A 16,303-nucleotide genomic window follows, 5' to 3' on the forward strand; every position below is an offset into this window, starting at 1 on the left:
AATATTTCTTAATTTTTATTATTTGATTTTTTTTTTTATGAATTATGAGTTTGTGATCTCAAATCTAATGCTAAGAGATCATCATGATACGGGTTAGAGGGTCGTTGCCACTAAATTCAGTGTTCTAGACAAAATAGACATATTATCTATTTTAAAGACGAAAGATAGCTATCAACTAAAAAAGTACACAACTTGATAATTGAGTTATGAAATCATGTTGAGTTTATAAAATATCATGACAAAAGGCTTCAAATCAAGAGGTTTGAAATTCTGAGAGGCCCACCCTTTTGAATATTTCAACTTTAATGATAATTATGAAGGACTTTGGAATGCCTATGATTGATTCAAACATAGAGGTTCATTTTAAAAGACTCTTTTAATAAAAATAAAAATAAAATAAAATTCAAAATTAATTAAATTAATTTATATAATTATTCATTTAAAAATATATAGAATAAATTTCAATTTTAGATATTAATATTTATAATTTTTTATAGTAAATTTACCAATTTGCTTCGTGGACAAGCAAATACTAATGGTATTTCTTGGAAGAAATGGCATGGTGATGTTGACAAAACATCAATCCATCCTCAGACAAAATAAGACCTGTTGGTGGCTTTTGTCTATTCTCTGTAGACCATAGTTGACTCAATTGCAAATCTGCCCAGAGTTCGGCCATAACACTATTGCAGCAACAGACTTGTGATAAAGCCCGAGACCCAGTTACCACTTTCTTGAATCACACGAATAAGAAGACCTCCGATCCTGCAGCTTCTAGATTACAAATGGAGGATCCATCAGTATTGATTTTGAAACAACCGTTGGAGGACCGTTCCACGTAAGAAGGACAATTAGGCCACCATTTTTTTGTTTCAAGCTGCAAAACTTGGGATGTTAGTCGGCAGGTCCAGACAATATAGTACCAATGTCAAATCTAGTGGCAATTACTACACTTTCTTTTTTCTGGCTAAATTTACTCTCAAGTACTAAAATTTCACCTAACCTGAAAATAATTGTCAGAGAGGAACCATGCGAATTTCCCAAGATTAATGGGGTCAACGGTGGAATTGACATGAAAGCTTGCAAGATTGTTTGCTTCCTTCATTCAGTTCAATGGTTAAGTCAAAAAGTCTAATCTACAGCTTTGAACAGTTATATTTTTTTTCCGTGCTATCACCATTCAAATTTTCATCTCACCCTCGCACCTTCCGTTTCCTCTTTCTTGTTCCTAAGCCAGGGGTGACGGAGTATGGATATGAAAGTAGAAAGGACACTGTTTTTCATTGAATAATCTTCTGGCATGAGCTCAACTTGGGACCTCACAAATTTCAAGACCCAGTACGGTAGTACAGACTTACCGGGCAGCAGAGAAAGATGATACAGACCAGTAGCCAGTAGGCACGCATTAATAATTTGACTGCATCTACAATAAGTGGCCCCTTCATTATTGCAGATGATGAAGTGGCCTCCTCAATCACATGGGAACTCCACTTCTACAATTTCGGATGCACCTCAATGTAAAGTTATAAACATGACTAACCCAAATTATTCATTGCTAAACAGATCAATTTGTGTAGTAAACTGGGAGGAGAGTCAAAATTGACTCAAACCTTCAACTGACCAGTAGCCACTTCGAGTAACTACTACCAAACTACCATTTAGTAATATCACAAAAATGCAACAGGTGGGTGCTAAACTTGTTAATCCAATGTCGTCATCAATTATCTTTGTAACTTAACAGTTTCCATCTTTCCAAATTATTCATCAAATGTCTAGCTTTTTCCATAAATTCTGTCTACCATTAGTCATAGTATAGGTAATAGCTATCATTCTGTCTACCAAAAGCATTACAGTTGTTGACTTACTGTTGAAAGAAGAAACGTAAGCTGCTATACCAAATTGAACTTCTTCAGGCCATAGCTAGCATAAACGTTCACAAGAAAGTATGCCGACCTCTTAACACACTGTTTGCACACTTGCACTTAACAGCCATCAACAAAAACCTCCCTGCAATGGAAACCACAAGGTAGCTTGGTCCATTCTATCTAAACACTTCCCCGCAATCACCTGTATAGCTTAGCAGCTTAAACATAGGCTTGAGCATAGGCAAAATATAATTATAGAACCACCAATATATCAAACGAGGAACAAAACATCACCAAGGAATACAGCCATACCGCCTTTTGTTTGACATGGCATTACAATAACCTGGATTCACATGTTTTTTAAGGCTCTAAAATTAGCACCTCTGACTTGACCATGCAGAACAACTGCAGAGAATTGATAGATACATTCAATATCAATAAATGAGACCTGTTTGGGTCTTCAAGTGGAAAGGCACTAAAAAATATAGCGTTTTCTGTGACACTGAAACTGTCAGCATTCCCCCATTCAAACCCAACAAGAGTTTAGTGGCTAATACAACAGCTCCTGACTTGGTTGAGTTGAAGCAAATTGTCTCAAATCCACACTCCACAACATCAGAAACAACTGTCCAAGGAGTTTCTTCTAGTATCCAGCATAAAAAATTTCCAGATATAACAAAGAGTTAGACTCTCTACATCTTCTTGCCTTCCCGTCATTTATCGATACAATATAAGCATAGCAAAAGATCCCATCAGACAACAAAGGCTGGGTAGGAATCATACTGCCTCTTAATCCATGTATTCCAAACTAATACACATCTTTATCTTAGAAAGAAAATTAGTCGCTGAAATAAATTCATTAAACAATATCATGCTGTCACACTATCCAAAAATTTCTCAAAAAAATAAAAATTTAACAGAAAAAAAATATTCCCACTAAAATTACAAATCCATGAAGCTCAAAATTTTACAAAATGAATGACCCTCATTTGTCAAGCTCCATTGCTTGACCTGCTTTAGCTTTAGCCACTTCTGTTAACTTGGTTTTCAATTTTCTCTTTCCTACTTGAAACCCACTTCCACCCTTCTTCTTTTTCTTCTCACTACCATCAACCTAATTAAATTTCAGAAATGCCCATAATATAACTCGTTAAATCAACAAAAAAAATTAACCAATGAAAGAATAAAAAGGCTTACCTTCATCTTATTCTTCTTCACTTGAAGCCTCTTAGCCTTCTTTTCTTTCTCTTCCTTCTCCCCTAATTTGCCAAAATAAATACAAAAAAAATCATATATCACTGAAAAAAAATAAAAAATAAAAAGCAGAAAGGGGGGAGAAAAATGAATAATTTGGTACTTTGGAGATCGAATTCGTGCTGCTTTTTTCTACGAGCTAAATTATTCTTCTTCGACATTTTCTCCCGTCGGCACCGCCTCTGACTTGACTATTCTTCCTCTTATTTTCCCTAACCCCAACCTTTATTCAATTTTTGTCAGATGAATGAACCCGCAAGAATCTGTAACTAGCATTGGGCCGATATCCAACTGCCCTGCTTCTGGAATTTGGGCCATCTCTTGTTAGATTTCGGGCCCGCTAATGTTCTTAATTATGTACTAAATTTTTGTTTTATTGTTTTTTTAGTCACTATTTTTTTGGCCAAAATTTTCAATTATTAGATTGAAATTCCTTGTATTTTGATGTCTTGATTTTTTTTTCATTTTTTTATTTAAAAATTAAATTCCCATTAATAAATGAGTAATACTTCGATGGCTTTATTGATTTAATAAATTCCATGTTTTGGATAATTTTTGTATGAAAAAAATGAGTAAGCTTCTTTATTTTTGTTTATTACAAAATGAAAGTAATATAATTTTTGGGTATTTTTCAATATATTGTGTTTGATTGATTGCTTGGAATAAGCTAACTTGGCTCAAAAACAGCTTACTCGTTTACTCTATGTTTATGAGATATGACTTAGAACACCAACTTTGATAACAAGTACTTTTTTTGTTCTCCTATAGAAATAAATAAAGAAAATTTCAAAATCTAACATAAGAATAATATATAGTGAATTTTCCATTACACAATTCAAATATTATTCCAATTTTTTTCATTAAATATATAACATAAAATAAACACTTTTTGATGCAACAAATGAACACTGTTGGTATAAAAAATTTTGAATTGCCTCATAATATTTTGGAAAAATGGTGGAAAAACCATCAACATCACTGATATTGTATTGCTTAAAATGAAAAGAAAATAAAAGAAAAGGAAAAGTCCCCGTTTTTTTTCTTTTAAGTTTTTAATCTACTAATAAATATTGTTTACGCTATTACTTATATGATTGAAAAAGATATTACATATATAAGTTTCTTTGAGTTTATAATCTTTAAGTATTAATTTTAATAACATATAAAATAATAATAAAAAAATCAGTATAATCTCTATTGGCTTAAATAACTTGTTATTGGTCCATTCTCTATTGGACGATCAAGATTATGACTAATGAGTCTCGCTAATTGAACACCTCTATTCAACAACAAAGTTAAAACATAAAAGGATGAAAAAAGAATCGAAAAAATAAAAAAATTAATTCAAAATAATAGTATTCAATTTAATTCGAATCAAATTCAGATATTAAATATATATATATTAAGTTCAAATCAAATTTAAATTAATAAGTAAAAAAATTAAATTGAATATAATTATATTTTTTTGTTTTTATACATATTTTAAAATTTTATAAAATAAAAATAAAAAAATTATATTAATATTTATTTAAATATATTTAAATTTTATATTAAAATAATATATTAAAATTTAAAAATCAATAAACAAAATCAAATGGATAAATTTTAATTTGGTTTAAATTGAATAAAAATTTAATTTCATGTTAAAATTTTATAATATTATATAATATTTAAAAAAATTAAATTAAATTCAATCGGATTTAAAAAATTATCATTTCTAAAACTATACAGAAGAAACGGCGCCGCATTGGCAACTTTCTGTCAAATAAAGCTAAACTGAAATGATTACGGCGGGAGCCATGGAATGATGAAACATGAAAGGTAATTCCTTTCTTTTTCCATTTTTTTTCTTTTCTCTCTCTCCAAAGATCAATAAGAGCTGCTCCATTATCTGAACATAGACCGCTTCCAGTCCCATCCACATCAAATGCAAAATCACCAACGGTGCAATTTTACAATTTTTTTATTTCTTTTTTTAAAAATTAAAAATTAGAAACCTAAAAGGAGGTTTTAATTTAAAACAAAAAGTTATATATTTTTCCCATCCAATAATGACTCCAACAAACTTGTTATTAAAAAATTCGCTTAAAATAATAACCAGATTCTAGGGCTTTGAATAAAAATTCGTGACATGTCGGTAAATTATTAGCATTCGCTTTAAACAAAGAATCTGTAAAAAGATTTAATTAATTTCCTGTTCATGAATCTGATATCCATCTCATCTCTATTTTTACCAATCAACATTCTCAGATTTTCGGATGTTGTTCATGTCGTCGTCAATCACGATTTTGATTCTTTAGCTTCTCAATAATCACGTTTTTTTTTTTTGTATTTATTGGATCGAGGATATACAGGAAACAGGAATCTGAATTCGTTCGATTTGATTATGCTTTGAGAGGGGGGACGAGAATGTGGTGGATCTTGTAAAAGTGAAGTTTGATTTGATCCGGACACGGATAAAAATCAGAACAAGCGTCACTGAAACTGAGTTGACTTGGAAAAGAAAAGAACCGCTTTTTAAGGTATTTAATTTAATTTAATTTAATTTTTTTCTCTCTTTACTTGACTGTTAGTTTTTATTACTCCCATTTTTGGAAAGTTATTTTTCAGTTATTCCCCTTATTTAATTATGAATCTTCTTCCAGATTTAAAATGCCCTGTAAATTTATCCAATATTTATTTCTTCTTTATATATAGTAATTATATTTATTTTTCCAGTAAAATTGAAGTAGAAAATACAGTTGCAATTAAGCATTGAATTAATATATTTTTTGTTTTTGAAGTTGCTGAGATGGGTTGTCAGTGCTCTAAGCTAACGCCATGTTGCTGGGATTCACAGTTCAAAGCAGCAGTGTTAGAAGCCCCTGATTTTGGTGGGTATTATTGTAGATTTCATTGGCAGTTGTTTTGATTGCCGAGAATAAGAATGGTTGGTTAAATAGATGAACTTGTTGCAGAGACTGAGGAAAAGAGTGAGGTTGATCACTTGCCTGCGTTTAGGGAATTCACGTTGGAGCAACTCAAGAATGCAACATCTGGATTTGCGGTGGAGAATATCGTTTCTGAGCACGGGGAGAAAGCTCCCAATGTTGTCTATAGAGGGAAGTTGGAGAATCAGAGGAGAATTGCTGTTAAACGTTTCAACAGAATGGCTTGGCCTGATTCGCGGCAATTTTTGGTAAATACTAAATACAGTTTGCACTTAGCAGAGCTTTGCTTTCATTTCTTTTTTTTTTTTTTTTGTAATCAAGTGAATTGGTTTTGGTCTGCTTATGATTGTAACTTGGAGCTGCTTTCTTCTGCATTTGTAGGAGGAAGCAAGATTAGTTGGTCAGCTACGCAACAATAGATTGGCCAATTTGCTTGGCTGTTGTTGTGAAGGCGATGACAGGTTGCTTGTGGCAGAGTACATGCCCAATGAGACACTCGCAAAACACCTTTTTCATTGTAAAGCTTATCATCCTTGTCTTTGTACTTTTATATCTTATTATCAGATATCTGATAAAGTTAAGTCCTGAAATTGGCTCTTAGTATTGCTTATCTATTTAACCAGTAATAACCGATTTGCAGCCTGGAAGTTTGTATATATCGCTGGCGTCTATGTTCTAATATCTGATTAATTTTTGCATTTTTAGGGTAATCTGGCTTTACCCGGATGGACTAATGAAAAAGTGCCTGGAATAATTCTTTTACTTTCTTGAATTAGGGGAAACACAACCAATGAAATGGGCCATGCGATTAAGGGTTGTACTCCATCTTGCACAAGCTTTAGAATACTGCACAAACAAAGGCCGTGCGCTATATCATGATCTCAATGCCTATAGAGTTTTATTTGATGAGGTAATTATTTTATTATCTGGTTGTCTGAAAATTTTGGTTGGTAAATTTTGTATGATTCCTTTATTTATGTTTTAGAATCTTGCAGGATGGAAATCCGAGACTTTCAACCTTTGGCCTGATGAAAAACAGTAGAGATGGAAAAAGTTATAGCACAAATTTGGCATTTACTCCTCCTGAATATTTGAGAACTGGTATTTACATTATTGATATTTTTACTCAATGCATTCTATTTTGTTGTTACTGAATAACAGCTCAATGAAATTCTAACTGTCTCCCTATTCAGTATGATAAATTGGATTTTACTCTATGATATCATTGCATCATGATTTTAAGTATTGATTGAGATGCTAAACCTACTTGTGCATTTTTCTGCCACGAACTCTAGTACTTGATACATTATAACCAAGGTTTAATTTCACATGCATTATCTTTGTTAATAGGAAGAGTAACACCAGAAAGTGTAATATACAGCTTCGGCACTCTTCTACTCGATCTTCTCAGTGGAAAACATATCCCTCCTAGCCATGTAAGTTGCTTATTTATGAAGATAATGATTGGTATTGTTTCTTTTCTCATCTGGACTTGCTGGAATGTCTATCCTTGATGTAGTTGCCATGACATTGACATTTTATTACTTTTTGCACTTTGATTTCTAATGACTAAGCGATTTATGCCAGGCACTTGACTTAATACGAGACAGAAATCTTCAAATGTTGACTGATTCCTGCTTGGAAGGGCAGTTTTCTGATAATGATGGTACTCAGCTAGTTCGCTTGGCTTCTAGATGTTTGCAATATGAACCCAGAGAGCGGCCAAATCCTAAATCATTAGTTGCTGCTTTGACACCCCTTCAGAAAGAAGTTGAGGTAAGTTATTTTTTTTCCTGTCAACTGGCAACATATTGCATTTGCACATGACTCAGATGGTGAGCAGTAGCATTGGAGTTTAATAAGGAAATCTTCTTTTCATCAAGTTTCATGCGTTACTAATAAAAAGGGGGGAAAAAGACTGCAGTTCTCTGAGTTACTCTATCCTTTCCTATGTAGGTTCCTTCGCATGTCTTGATGGGTATCCCAAACATTGCTTCCTTCACTCCACTATCCTCAATTGGGGAGGCTTGCTCAAGAGGGGACTTGACTGCTATACATGAGTTCTTAGAGAATCTTGGCTACAAGGATGACGAAGGAGTGGTAAATGAGGTTTGTGTTCCCTTAGTTTTCCTTTTACTCTTTGTCACTCACTTTTAATTGAAATAGAAGTTCGAGTTTTACTAACATTGTACGTAATAATCAAATTTTCCGTTCTTTGTTTTGCTTCTTTCTAAATTTCCAATAATTGCAAATGCTTGACAATATGTTGTGCTTGTTTGGACTGACATGTTTCTGAAACATTTGTTGTTGTGTTTTCCTGCAGCTCTCCTTCCAAATGTGGACTGACCAAATGCAGGAAACCTTGAATTCAAAGAAAAAGGGTGATGCTGCTTTCAAGCAGAAAGATTTTAAAGAAGCAATTGAGTGTTACACTCAGGTTAAGTTCTTAAATATGATATTTCCAGTCAATTTATAGAACAATGCTATCCTTTTGAAGATACTTTCACTTGTGCAGACTCCACAAACTTTATTTATGGATGGCATGCATTTAAAGTGCTATATATTCTTTTTATGGTTTACATTAATTCAATATATGACATATATTTCTCTTTTTTTTTTAAGAAATTATATATATTTCTTAAATTTAGTTTTTCTCCTTTAAGTTTAGGTCGGTAGGTTTTCTTGGTATTTCTGATGGGTGCGGTACCTAGAAACCTTCTGACAGTTTCTTTATAAATTAACAGTTCATTGATGTTGGTACCATGGTTTCTCCAACTGTTTTTGCACGGCGTAGCTTGTGTTATCTCATTAATGACATGCCTCAAGAAGCTCTAAATGATGCAATGCAAGCCCAAATGATTTCCCCAGTATGGCACATTGCTTCCTATCTTCAGGCCACTGCACTTGCTGCTCTTGGAAGGGAGAATGAATCTCAAACAGCACTTAAGGAGGGTGCAACTCTTGAAGCCAAGAGAAGCTCAGTGGCTGGGAAAAAGTAAACGGTGATGCGCGGACTGTGAATCTCCTAGTTGCAGTGCTTTGTAGATGACTGCCTGGCATTGATTTTGGGAGTCCTTGAAGACCGCGCAACCACATGTCATTCATTCCATAATTCAGCCATACGAGAGCATATATTTTCCCTGGAGAATGCCTTCAGAGAATCATGGTATTTGGACAGGATGTAGTCATTGGTTTCAAATTTCTTTCCCATTTTTATTACTATTTTTTTCTTATAATTATGTGAGGGTTCTTTCATTCTTTGTTCGGTTTGATCAATTGTGCATGTTATGTAACAAATTCTTCCCAGTCACATTGATTAGGAACGGAGAAACATTTTCTTCCCCTTGTGTTACCTTGTTCAGACGAGAGAAAATGAGGCAAAAGTTGTTTCTACTCAGTTCACAAGCTTGTAATTTCTGTATGGATCATTACTGGCTGCTTAGACTTAGCAAATAAAGCATAATCATCTATTAGTTCTATTCCTCACTTGACGTCAATAAGAGATATGGATTAGAAAGAGAAGAATATCAAGCATTATGAGAAATCAAACTCACAGATCCCTTGAAACCCCAATAAGTAGGTTTTACTACAATCATTATACAAATGATAATCCCTTGATGTTAATATTAAGGTAGAGCTCCAAAAGCATTCACTGTTAATGCATAATTTAGCCAACAATACATGTCAGAAAGACTTCACTCTCCTAAACTTGCTTGTGCACTTCGAAATGATTCCTTTGTTACTCCATAATAGGCTGGTTTGCTCCCAGTAAAGGTGATGAAGTTCCAGCCGAAAGCCGAACCCCCAACAATATATGTCCCAGGAGCTTTACCATCTTCAGATTGTTGTTTCTCTTGTGGCTGTCCTTCTGGCTTCTGCTTCATTCCAGTTTCACCTGGCAGTGACTCGCTTACTGTTTCAGCTGTCATCTGCTTGTATAATTCTACCAAAAGCTTCATCTCTGCAAATCACAAATTTGAAACACATAAACGCAAATTATGAATCCAACATAAATAACTTATGCACCATGTGACTATCAAAGAGAGTTCATTTTATTGAAGTGGTTCCATGACAAAATGTTGACCATTACCAACTAGCCAACCGCAAACAAAAGGTTCAAAAAGTTAACCTAAAAACAAAATTTTAGGTGCAATATCATGGTTTGAAACCAGTGATACGAAGCCACATTAAGAGAAAGGCTCCTTATAAAAAATGTGATTCAAGCAATAGGAATATTAAAACCAAATAATAATTGATGTCAAACTGACTTTGGGAATAACTTTTTAATGTGGAAGTTGGTTAGCTCTCAAGATGCTGTGTTTCTCAAGTATTTCGCAAATCAGATCCTAAGTTTTTACATGTATAACCGGTAGATGAACCAAGCTAGAGAGGTTTCAGAGTAGTCAGCTGACTCAAATTGAAGTTATGCAAACCCTTTTACTAACATAAATTTTGTGATTTAACAGGAAAGACTCAACAGTTAATCAAAGCTAATAGATGGATAACAAACTAATGAGAAGCTCATCTATTTCTTTTCCTTCAGCTTAAGCCCATAGATAGCAGTAACTGATCGATTGAGGGATACACTATGCCAACAGATGCAAACTTAACAAAGCATATTATGTGCTTACTTTCTTTAATTTCGTTGGCAGCTGTGCAATTTCGAAAATCAGGCGTTCGAAGCACCTTCAAGGAACATAAAAATCATTATCATGCAAATAAAATATCCCATGAATATAGAGAATATGATAATGAAAACAATTCATACATGCATCCATATTGATGAGGCTATTTCAATTTTCAAGCACAAATAATTCTAGAGTGAGAGTAGCCAATGAGCAAAATAAAATGAAATCAATCACACTGTAAGGACATATCTAGAGGATATCCCCTTTACATTGTCCAGGGTAATCAAACCTGGAACCAATGATCATGATTTAAACTTGAACAACTATCCTTAGTTAAAAAATATATAAATAAATAAAAATGATAAAAAAATTTTCAGATAACCAAGCATGATAAGATCACTTGAAGAAACACTGACAATATAAGATCATCTATGAACCCAAAATTAAAATATGAACAATTATAACCCCAATTATACTGCCATATTTTAGTTAAAACATTAAGGGGAGGGTAGCCCAGAAAATTGAAACTTGATCATCAAAAGGGTATCCTTTTTTTATATCAACATACAGCGAAAGGAAAAATAAAAACCAGAAATGAAATGACAAAAAAGGACACTAATTTCGAAATGTACCTCGATGAAATGAGGACGAAGATCTTTTAGGACAAGGCGCATCTTGAAATACTTGGAGTTTTGGAAATGGTCATTTCTGTTTTCTAGAGGTCTTTTCTTGCTAGCTGGCTGTTCTGGTGGTGTGGGTGGCTGAGGAGGTTCTTGTTGCGGAGGAAGAGGGGTTGTTTGGGCAGCGGTTGGTGGGTTTGGATCTTGGGTCGGTGGTGGTTTCTGGGCTGCGGTTGGTTCTTCCATTTCTCTTTTAAAAATAGCAGAAAATCATTCAAGATTGCGTTTTCATTGAATGTCCAAGCCTTGAAGTGAGACGCGAAACCTACTTTCGGAAACGAAAAAGAAAGGGCGTGTTTGGTTGTGGGAGTATCTTTGTGCACTTTCTGTTTGACTATTAAACTAATCCGCTCTTGGGCTAACTTAACCGAATGAAATGAAACGGAAAATCGAATAGGATGGAGGGCAGTTTCAGAAATTCACCAAAAAAAAAAAAAATAATAATAATAAAAACCCCTGTCATCAGGCCTCGGAAACTCTTCCAAAGCCTTCCAACATCTGATCTGGTCCATAGAATTTGGTTCTGAAATAACCAAACCGAAGAGCATAGTTGAATAGTAGTTGACGATAAGGAAAAGATGAACCCTCAAGCAGACAAGTTGGTGAGGAGGACCACCATGGTGGCTACTGTTACTGCTTCCTATTTCCTCTTAACCGCTGATTATGGCCCAGAGCCTAATGCTCTCGACCCCGTAATTCTCTCCTACTCTTTTTCAATTGTTTTGGTTTCAAATCCAAACTTTATATTTTCATTTTTATCTGCAGCCTTATAGAGGATAAGGGCATCATATAAAGGTCTCTTTTAATATTCTTTTTGTGGGTTTTTCATCGATTGATGGTTTGATGCACAGGTTCTACATTCAAATTTGGTGTTGAGAATTATAATAAATGATGATGAATTGTAAACTATAAATTTCAACCATTTTCAAAAGAAATGAAATAATTAAAACTGAAAGATTGTGGTTTGGACTGGCTAGTTGAAGAGTTTAACCAGTTATAGGCAGGATAGGATGCCAACAACTATTAAGAGTAATGTCAGAAATAGAAGAAAAGAACTTTGATGCTGGAACTGAAAGCTTGTTATGTGATTTTTGGAAGTTGAAATACTTTCTTATGATTTATGTTACAAATGCAATGCATTCTTTATTTCTGAGAAATTAGATGTCTGATAATATTCATTGTTGTAGACGGCAAACTAACCTTTATTTGTTTAGTGTTTTGGCTGCATAAAACAAGTTTTTTAGTTTGTAAAATGTTGGCTACTAGTATCCTGTCCAATGTAAATGGGTGGTCTAATGTTTTATCTCTTGTTCATAAGCTCTGCACTAAGCTTCCTAAGTTTCAATATGCTTGTAAATTTCCAAGTTTTTTTGTGTTGATTTGAACTCTTCCTTTCTCTGTTCTATAGAGACCACACCTCTTTATATTTCCTTTACTTGCATATATAATCCAAATTTCTAAACTTAGTTAGGCGTAAATTTTGCTCTGCCTTGTGTGCAGCATGCCAGTTGTAGATGAGTTGGCTTTAATTTGTTAAGTTTGAATGCTAGAGTATATGGGAAGAGTGATGCTAAAAGAAAGTAAGCAGGATATTAAAGAAACAAGGATCAGGAATCAGGAGGTATCCCGCATCCTGAAATAAACAAAATCTGAACCCTGGAGTTTAGCTTAGTTGGTTTATGCAATCTTCTTTAAAAGGTGGCATCAAGCAAGTTTGGGGTTCAAATCTCAGCACTTGCAACCCCTTTCTTTGTTTTCAGACTGTGACCTCCTTTATACCAAAAAAAAAAAAAAAAAACAAAAAAAAAACAAAATCTTCAACAACTAGATTGAAATATGAAACCAGGAGGCTTGATCTTTACATTCTTAGTTAATACACGGTGATTGCCAGTGAATTTGTTGGAGGAATAACGAATAAGGGGATTTGGCTAATGTTGTCATGTATCCTGCTGCTGTATAATCAGAATTCATTAAGTTTGTTTTAGAATTTGTTTTCATCCCCACCGTGTTCAAAATTCCAACCTTTTTGGTATTCTGTTGACATGATATTCAATAACAGATCAAGAAGACCATACTATCAGCGCAAAGTTCTCTGAAAGAGTTTATCTTTGGATCAAGGAAAGAACATCAAGAAAGTTCACCGAGTTCCAGCAATGCAAAAGAGCACCCGTAGTCTATACTCCACAGGATACAAAATGAAGCAGTTATGAGTTTTTGTCTATTGAATAAGGTTTTTATGGTCATTGACATTGTCAGAATGCGTGGAAAATGTAATATGAGACCAAACTTCCTTGGTCCCTTTGAGTTTTCAACAAGGAATTTTGGATTGTGTGGTAGCGTGTACATAAAGCTTTTGAAGAAGAGTTTCAATGTCAGTCCCTGATTATTGACTACTAGTAATATTTATAATAAAATTCTCAAAACAAATATTGTTTTGGTATATAAAAGTTTATGTAAGGGGGAGATTTCTCTATTTTAGGGTTAGGACAGATTCCAGATTTTAAAATAAATTTATATTAGATTTATAGTTCGTTTATTAAATGGATTATTGGAGTCAAACTTAAACTTTATAAAATGGATTATTGGAGTCAGAATTCAAACTTAAACTTTATAAATTAGGTATTTGAATCTTATCAATATCTTATGTAAAATGCTTGTATTCTTAAAGTTCATTTAGCAAATGAAAAGCAAATCAAGTAATTTTCTTAAAATGAAAAAACTAATTAATATATCGGTCCCCAAATTCTTTAAGATGAGTGAACTGAATTTCCTAGAGGAATATCCTCAGAGGCCGTGAAATAAAATTCTCGAAGTGCCCTGCAACGGTTACTCTTCGAATAGTCTCGTTTTATCCGAATAAAATCCTTAAACGTGTATCAACCTCCTTCACAAACATGAAACAACACCCACTTCTGTCTAAACTTTACCCACTGCCCTTCGCACTTCCTCTTCCACTCTTCTCCTTGAGAATACGAACACAGTAACATGTCCTTCTGCTGCTGCTGCTGCTTCCTTCTCCCTCCAAACCCTGACTCATGGCTCAATCTTCGAATCATTCAAAGCTCTCCGTCTCTTCCAACTTCACCCCCAATCCCCTCCTCAAGTTACACCCCAACTCCTTCTTTCCTACCAAACTCAAACGACCGCCATCTTTCAAGATCCTTTCCTCTCTTTCCCCACCACCACCGCCTCCAAACTCAAAGGCCACCACGAATAAAACAATGAATCTTGTCTCCCTTCTCCATGCTATCCCAGACTGGGCTGATCGTATTCAGGAGCGTGGAATGCGACAGAATCGTGCTCTTTATAACCATGAAAATTGGGTTTATCATAGAAGTTCACTGCGTCACCTTCGACATTTACTTTCCAGTTTACAATCACGTGTCATCTTATCATTGGTGCCACCTGTTTTAGCCTTTACTTCGGTAGCTGTGGTCATTGCCAGTTACAACACTGCCGTGGATTTGCATTGGTTACCTGGGTTTTTCCCTGTTTTGAGAGCTTCGTCGTTGCCTTATCAGTTGACAGCGCCTGCATTGGCTTTGCTGTTGGTTTTTAGAACTGAGGCCTCGTATTCAAGGTTTGAAGAGGGAAGGAAGGCTTGGACTAAGGTAATTGCTGGTACAAATGATTTTGCAAGACAGGTAATTGCTGGGGTTGAGAATTCAAGTGATGAGTCGATCAAAAGTGCTCTCTTGCACTATATTATGGCTTTTCCTGTTGCACTTAAGGTGGGTTTTCTTCCTTTTTCTTTAGTCTTTGAAGCTTCATTTTTATGTTTTTCTTACTTGTTTAATTATGGAAGAATTAGAAAACAAAATATAAAATTGAACAAGTTCATAATTGACTTGAAAGAAGTAAAGAATTTGATTTTTACTATAGTTAGTGATCAATTGTTAATGGCATGTTTGCAGTGTCATGTTATGTATGGCTCGGATATTGGCAGAGATCTTCAAAATTTGCTTGAAGTAGATGATTTGGTGGTGGTACTGAATTCCAAGCATCGGCCCCGCTGCATAATTGAGTTCATTTCTCAAACCCTTAAAGTGCTGAACTTAGAAGAATCAGAGAGAGCTTTGTTGGTAATTTGATATATTCCTTCTTGGACCATTTGGACCATTTGAGCTTCGGTAATTTGATACGGAGAATGAACTCTAAACTGCTCTACTCGCTGATATGAACTCAATTATCATAAAAGATGGATGCTCTCTGAAATTATCTTTTCTTTATCTTTGTTTGTTTTAGTAATCTTATAATCTCATTTCATTCCAGGAGTCAAAGATCTCATGTTTCCATGAAGGAATTGGTGTATGTGAACAACTCATGGGTATTCCTATCCCTGTATCATACACTCGCTTGACCTCCAGGTTTTTGGTCCTTTGGCATCTTACTCTTCCTATCATACTCTGGGATGATTGCCATTGGATAGTTGTTCCTGCTACCTTCATAAGTGCTGCTTCCTTGTTCTGCATAGAAGAAGTATGTATCTTTTTCAGTGTTATCTCTGTACATAGAAGCATGTTTTACTCTGTCTTGAAGTTTCTTTCATGTTGCAGGTTGGTGTTCTTATCGAGGAGCCATTTCCAATGCTAGCCCTTGATGAGCTTTGCAGCGTGGCGCAGAACAACATTAATGAAGCAATTGCAACAGAAAAGGTTATACAAGCAAGGTTAAATGGAAAAAGGAGGAGGCGTTCCTACAAGCATTCACCTAATGGTTGTCCCAACACACAGTGAACAGGAAATTTTTGCGCTGCAGATTGGCATTGTCTTTGCCTTTTGCCTATCTAGAATATAAATGTACAGAGTATGGTTGAATCATGCATAAGGAAATAATATTCTTAGGATATGTATGTATATTGTACACAATTTTCTGATCTATAGAAAATGAAAATTGGCTTCTTATTGCTTTTGGGAACCATTCCAGACAAAAATTCCGCACCTTTT

At 34.5% G+C, this 16,303-nt stretch overlaps 5 protein-coding genes across 7 annotated transcripts; 3 read left to right on the plus strand and 2 right to left on the minus strand.

Moving 5' to 3' along the window:
• Positions 1-397: 397 nt before the first annotated feature.
• On the minus strand, positions 398-3,377 carry LOC111313312 (uncharacterized). 2 transcript variants are annotated; one of them, XM_089753020.1, is made up of 3 exons: positions 3,223-3,377; positions 3,063-3,124; positions 398-877 (listed from the first exon to the last, which is right to left on the minus strand). In XM_089753020.1, the coding sequence occupies exons 1-3, from the start codon at positions 3,278-3,280 to the stop codon at positions 740-742; spliced, it is 258 nt and encodes an 85-aa protein (XP_089609146.1). In that variant the 5' UTR covers positions 3,281-3,377; the 3' UTR covers positions 398-739. The 2 variants fall into 2 exon arrangements, with proteins under 2 accessions (XP_089609146.1, XP_089609147.1); XM_089753021.1 differs by lacking the exon at positions 398-877 and adding an exon at positions 2,704-2,979 and having other exon boundaries at positions 3,223-3,373.
• Positions 3,378-4,915: 1,538 nt separating this feature from the next.
• LOC111313854 (serine/threonine-protein kinase BSK3-like) lies at positions 4,916-9,446 on the plus strand. Of its 2 annotated transcripts, XM_089753231.1 has the most exons (12): positions 4,916-4,940; positions 5,474-5,641; positions 5,903-5,992; positions 6,077-6,297; positions 6,431-6,566; positions 6,826-6,959; positions 7,045-7,150; positions 7,400-7,485; positions 7,637-7,825; positions 8,006-8,158; positions 8,373-8,486; positions 8,794-9,446. In XM_089753231.1, exons 3-12 carry the CDS (start codon positions 5,911-5,913, stop codon positions 9,046-9,048), a joined length of 1,476 nt encoding a protein of 491 aa, XP_089609357.1. In that variant the 5' UTR covers positions 4,916-4,940; positions 5,474-5,641; positions 5,903-5,910; the 3' UTR covers positions 9,049-9,446. The 2 variants fall into 2 exon arrangements, with proteins under 2 accessions (XP_089609357.1, XP_022770417.1); XM_022914682.2 differs by lacking the exon at positions 4,916-4,940 and having other exon boundaries at positions 5,163-5,641.
• A 113-nt stretch (positions 9,447-9,559) lies between these two features.
• Positions 9,560-11,677, minus strand: LOC111313857 (uncharacterized). Its single transcript, XM_022914686.2, has 3 exons — positions 11,310-11,677; positions 10,681-10,735; positions 9,560-10,010 (listed from the first exon to the last, which is right to left on the minus strand). The coding sequence occupies exons 1-3, from the start codon at positions 11,541-11,543 to the stop codon at positions 9,745-9,747; spliced, it is 555 nt and encodes a 184-aa protein (XP_022770421.1). The 5' UTR covers positions 11,544-11,677; the 3' UTR covers positions 9,560-9,744.
• Positions 11,678-11,819: 142 nt separating this feature from the next.
• On the plus strand, positions 11,820-13,804 carry LOC111313858 (UvrABC system protein A). The gene is made up of 2 exons (XM_022914687.2): positions 11,820-12,049; positions 13,417-13,804. Exons 1-2 carry the CDS (start codon positions 11,936-11,938, stop codon positions 13,528-13,530), a joined length of 228 nt encoding a protein of 75 aa, XP_022770422.1. The 5' UTR covers positions 11,820-11,935; the 3' UTR covers positions 13,531-13,804.
• Positions 13,805-14,251: 447 nt separating this feature from the next.
• On the plus strand, positions 14,252-16,274 carry LOC111313856 (voltage-dependent chloride channel 1, chloroplastic-like). The gene is made up of 4 exons (XM_022914685.2): positions 14,252-15,088; positions 15,272-15,439; positions 15,630-15,836; positions 15,914-16,274. Exons 1-4 carry the CDS (start codon positions 14,393-14,395, stop codon positions 16,091-16,093), a joined length of 1,251 nt encoding a protein of 416 aa, XP_022770420.2. The 5' UTR covers positions 14,252-14,392; the 3' UTR covers positions 16,094-16,274.
• The last annotated feature ends 29 nt before the right edge of the window (positions 16,275-16,303 follow it).

Source organism: Durio zibethinus, chromosome 23, assembly GCF_047325235.1.
Source record: "Durio zibethinus cultivar Kanyao isolate XHJ-2024 chromosome 23, ASM4732523v1, whole genome shotgun sequence".
Taxonomy (NCBI): domain Eukaryota; kingdom Viridiplantae; phylum Streptophyta; class Magnoliopsida; order Malvales; family Malvaceae; genus Durio; species Durio zibethinus.

Excerpts from the sequence above, each read along its gene's own strand:
- LOC111313857 (XM_022914686.2), bottom strand. The coding sequence starts at position 11,543 with ATGGAAGAACCAACCGCAGCCCAGAAACCACCACCGACCCAAGATCCA. Across the intron at positions 10,736-11,309 it reads TTCGTCCTCATTTCATCGAG|GTGCTTCGAACGCCTGATTT; the intron begins GTACATTTCGAA and ends TGTTCCTTGAAG. Across the intron at positions 10,011-10,680 it reads TGCCAACGAAATTAAAGAAA|AGATGAAGCTTTTGGTAGAA; the intron begins GTAAGCACATAA and ends TGTGATTTGCAG.
- LOC111313312 (XM_089753020.1), bottom strand. The coding sequence starts at position 3,280 with ATGTCGAAGAAGAATAATTTAGCTCGTAGAAAAAAGCAGCACGAATTC. Across the intron at positions 3,125-3,222 it reads GCACGAATTCGATCTCCAAA|GGGAGAAGGAAGAGAAAGAA; the intron begins GTACCAAATTAT and ends TTGGCAAATTAG. Across the intron at positions 878-3,062 it reads TGAAGAAGAATAAGATGAAG|CTTGAAACAAAAAAATGGTG; the intron begins GTAAGCCTTTTT and ends CAAGTTTTGCAG.
- LOC111313854 (XM_089753231.1), top strand. The coding sequence starts at position 5,911 with ATGGGTTGTCAGTGCTCTAAGCTAACGCCATGTTGCTGGGATTCACAG. Across the intron at positions 7,486-7,636 it reads AACATATCCCTCCTAGCCAT|GCACTTGACTTAATACGAGA; the intron begins GTAAGTTGCTTA and ends GATTTATGCCAG. Across the intron at positions 8,159-8,372 it reads ACGAAGGAGTGGTAAATGAG|CTCTCCTTCCAAATGTGGAC; the intron begins GTTTGTGTTCCC and ends GTTTTCCTGCAG.
- LOC111313856 (XM_022914685.2), top strand. The coding sequence starts at position 14,393 with ATGGCTCAATCTTCGAATCATTCAAAGCTCTCCGTCTCTTCCAACTTC. Across the intron at positions 15,089-15,271 it reads CTTTTCCTGTTGCACTTAAG|TGTCATGTTATGTATGGCTC; the intron begins GTGGGTTTTCTT and ends GCATGTTTGCAG. Across the intron at positions 15,440-15,629 it reads AATCAGAGAGAGCTTTGTTG|GAGTCAAAGATCTCATGTTT; the intron begins GTAATTTGATAT and ends ATTTCATTCCAG.
- LOC111313858 (XM_022914687.2), top strand. The coding sequence starts at position 11,936 with ATGAACCCTCAAGCAGACAAGTTGGTGAGGAGGACCACCATGGTGGCT. Across the intron at positions 12,050-13,416 it reads AGCCTAATGCTCTCGACCCC|ATCAAGAAGACCATACTATC; the intron begins GTAATTCTCTCC and ends ATTCAATAACAG.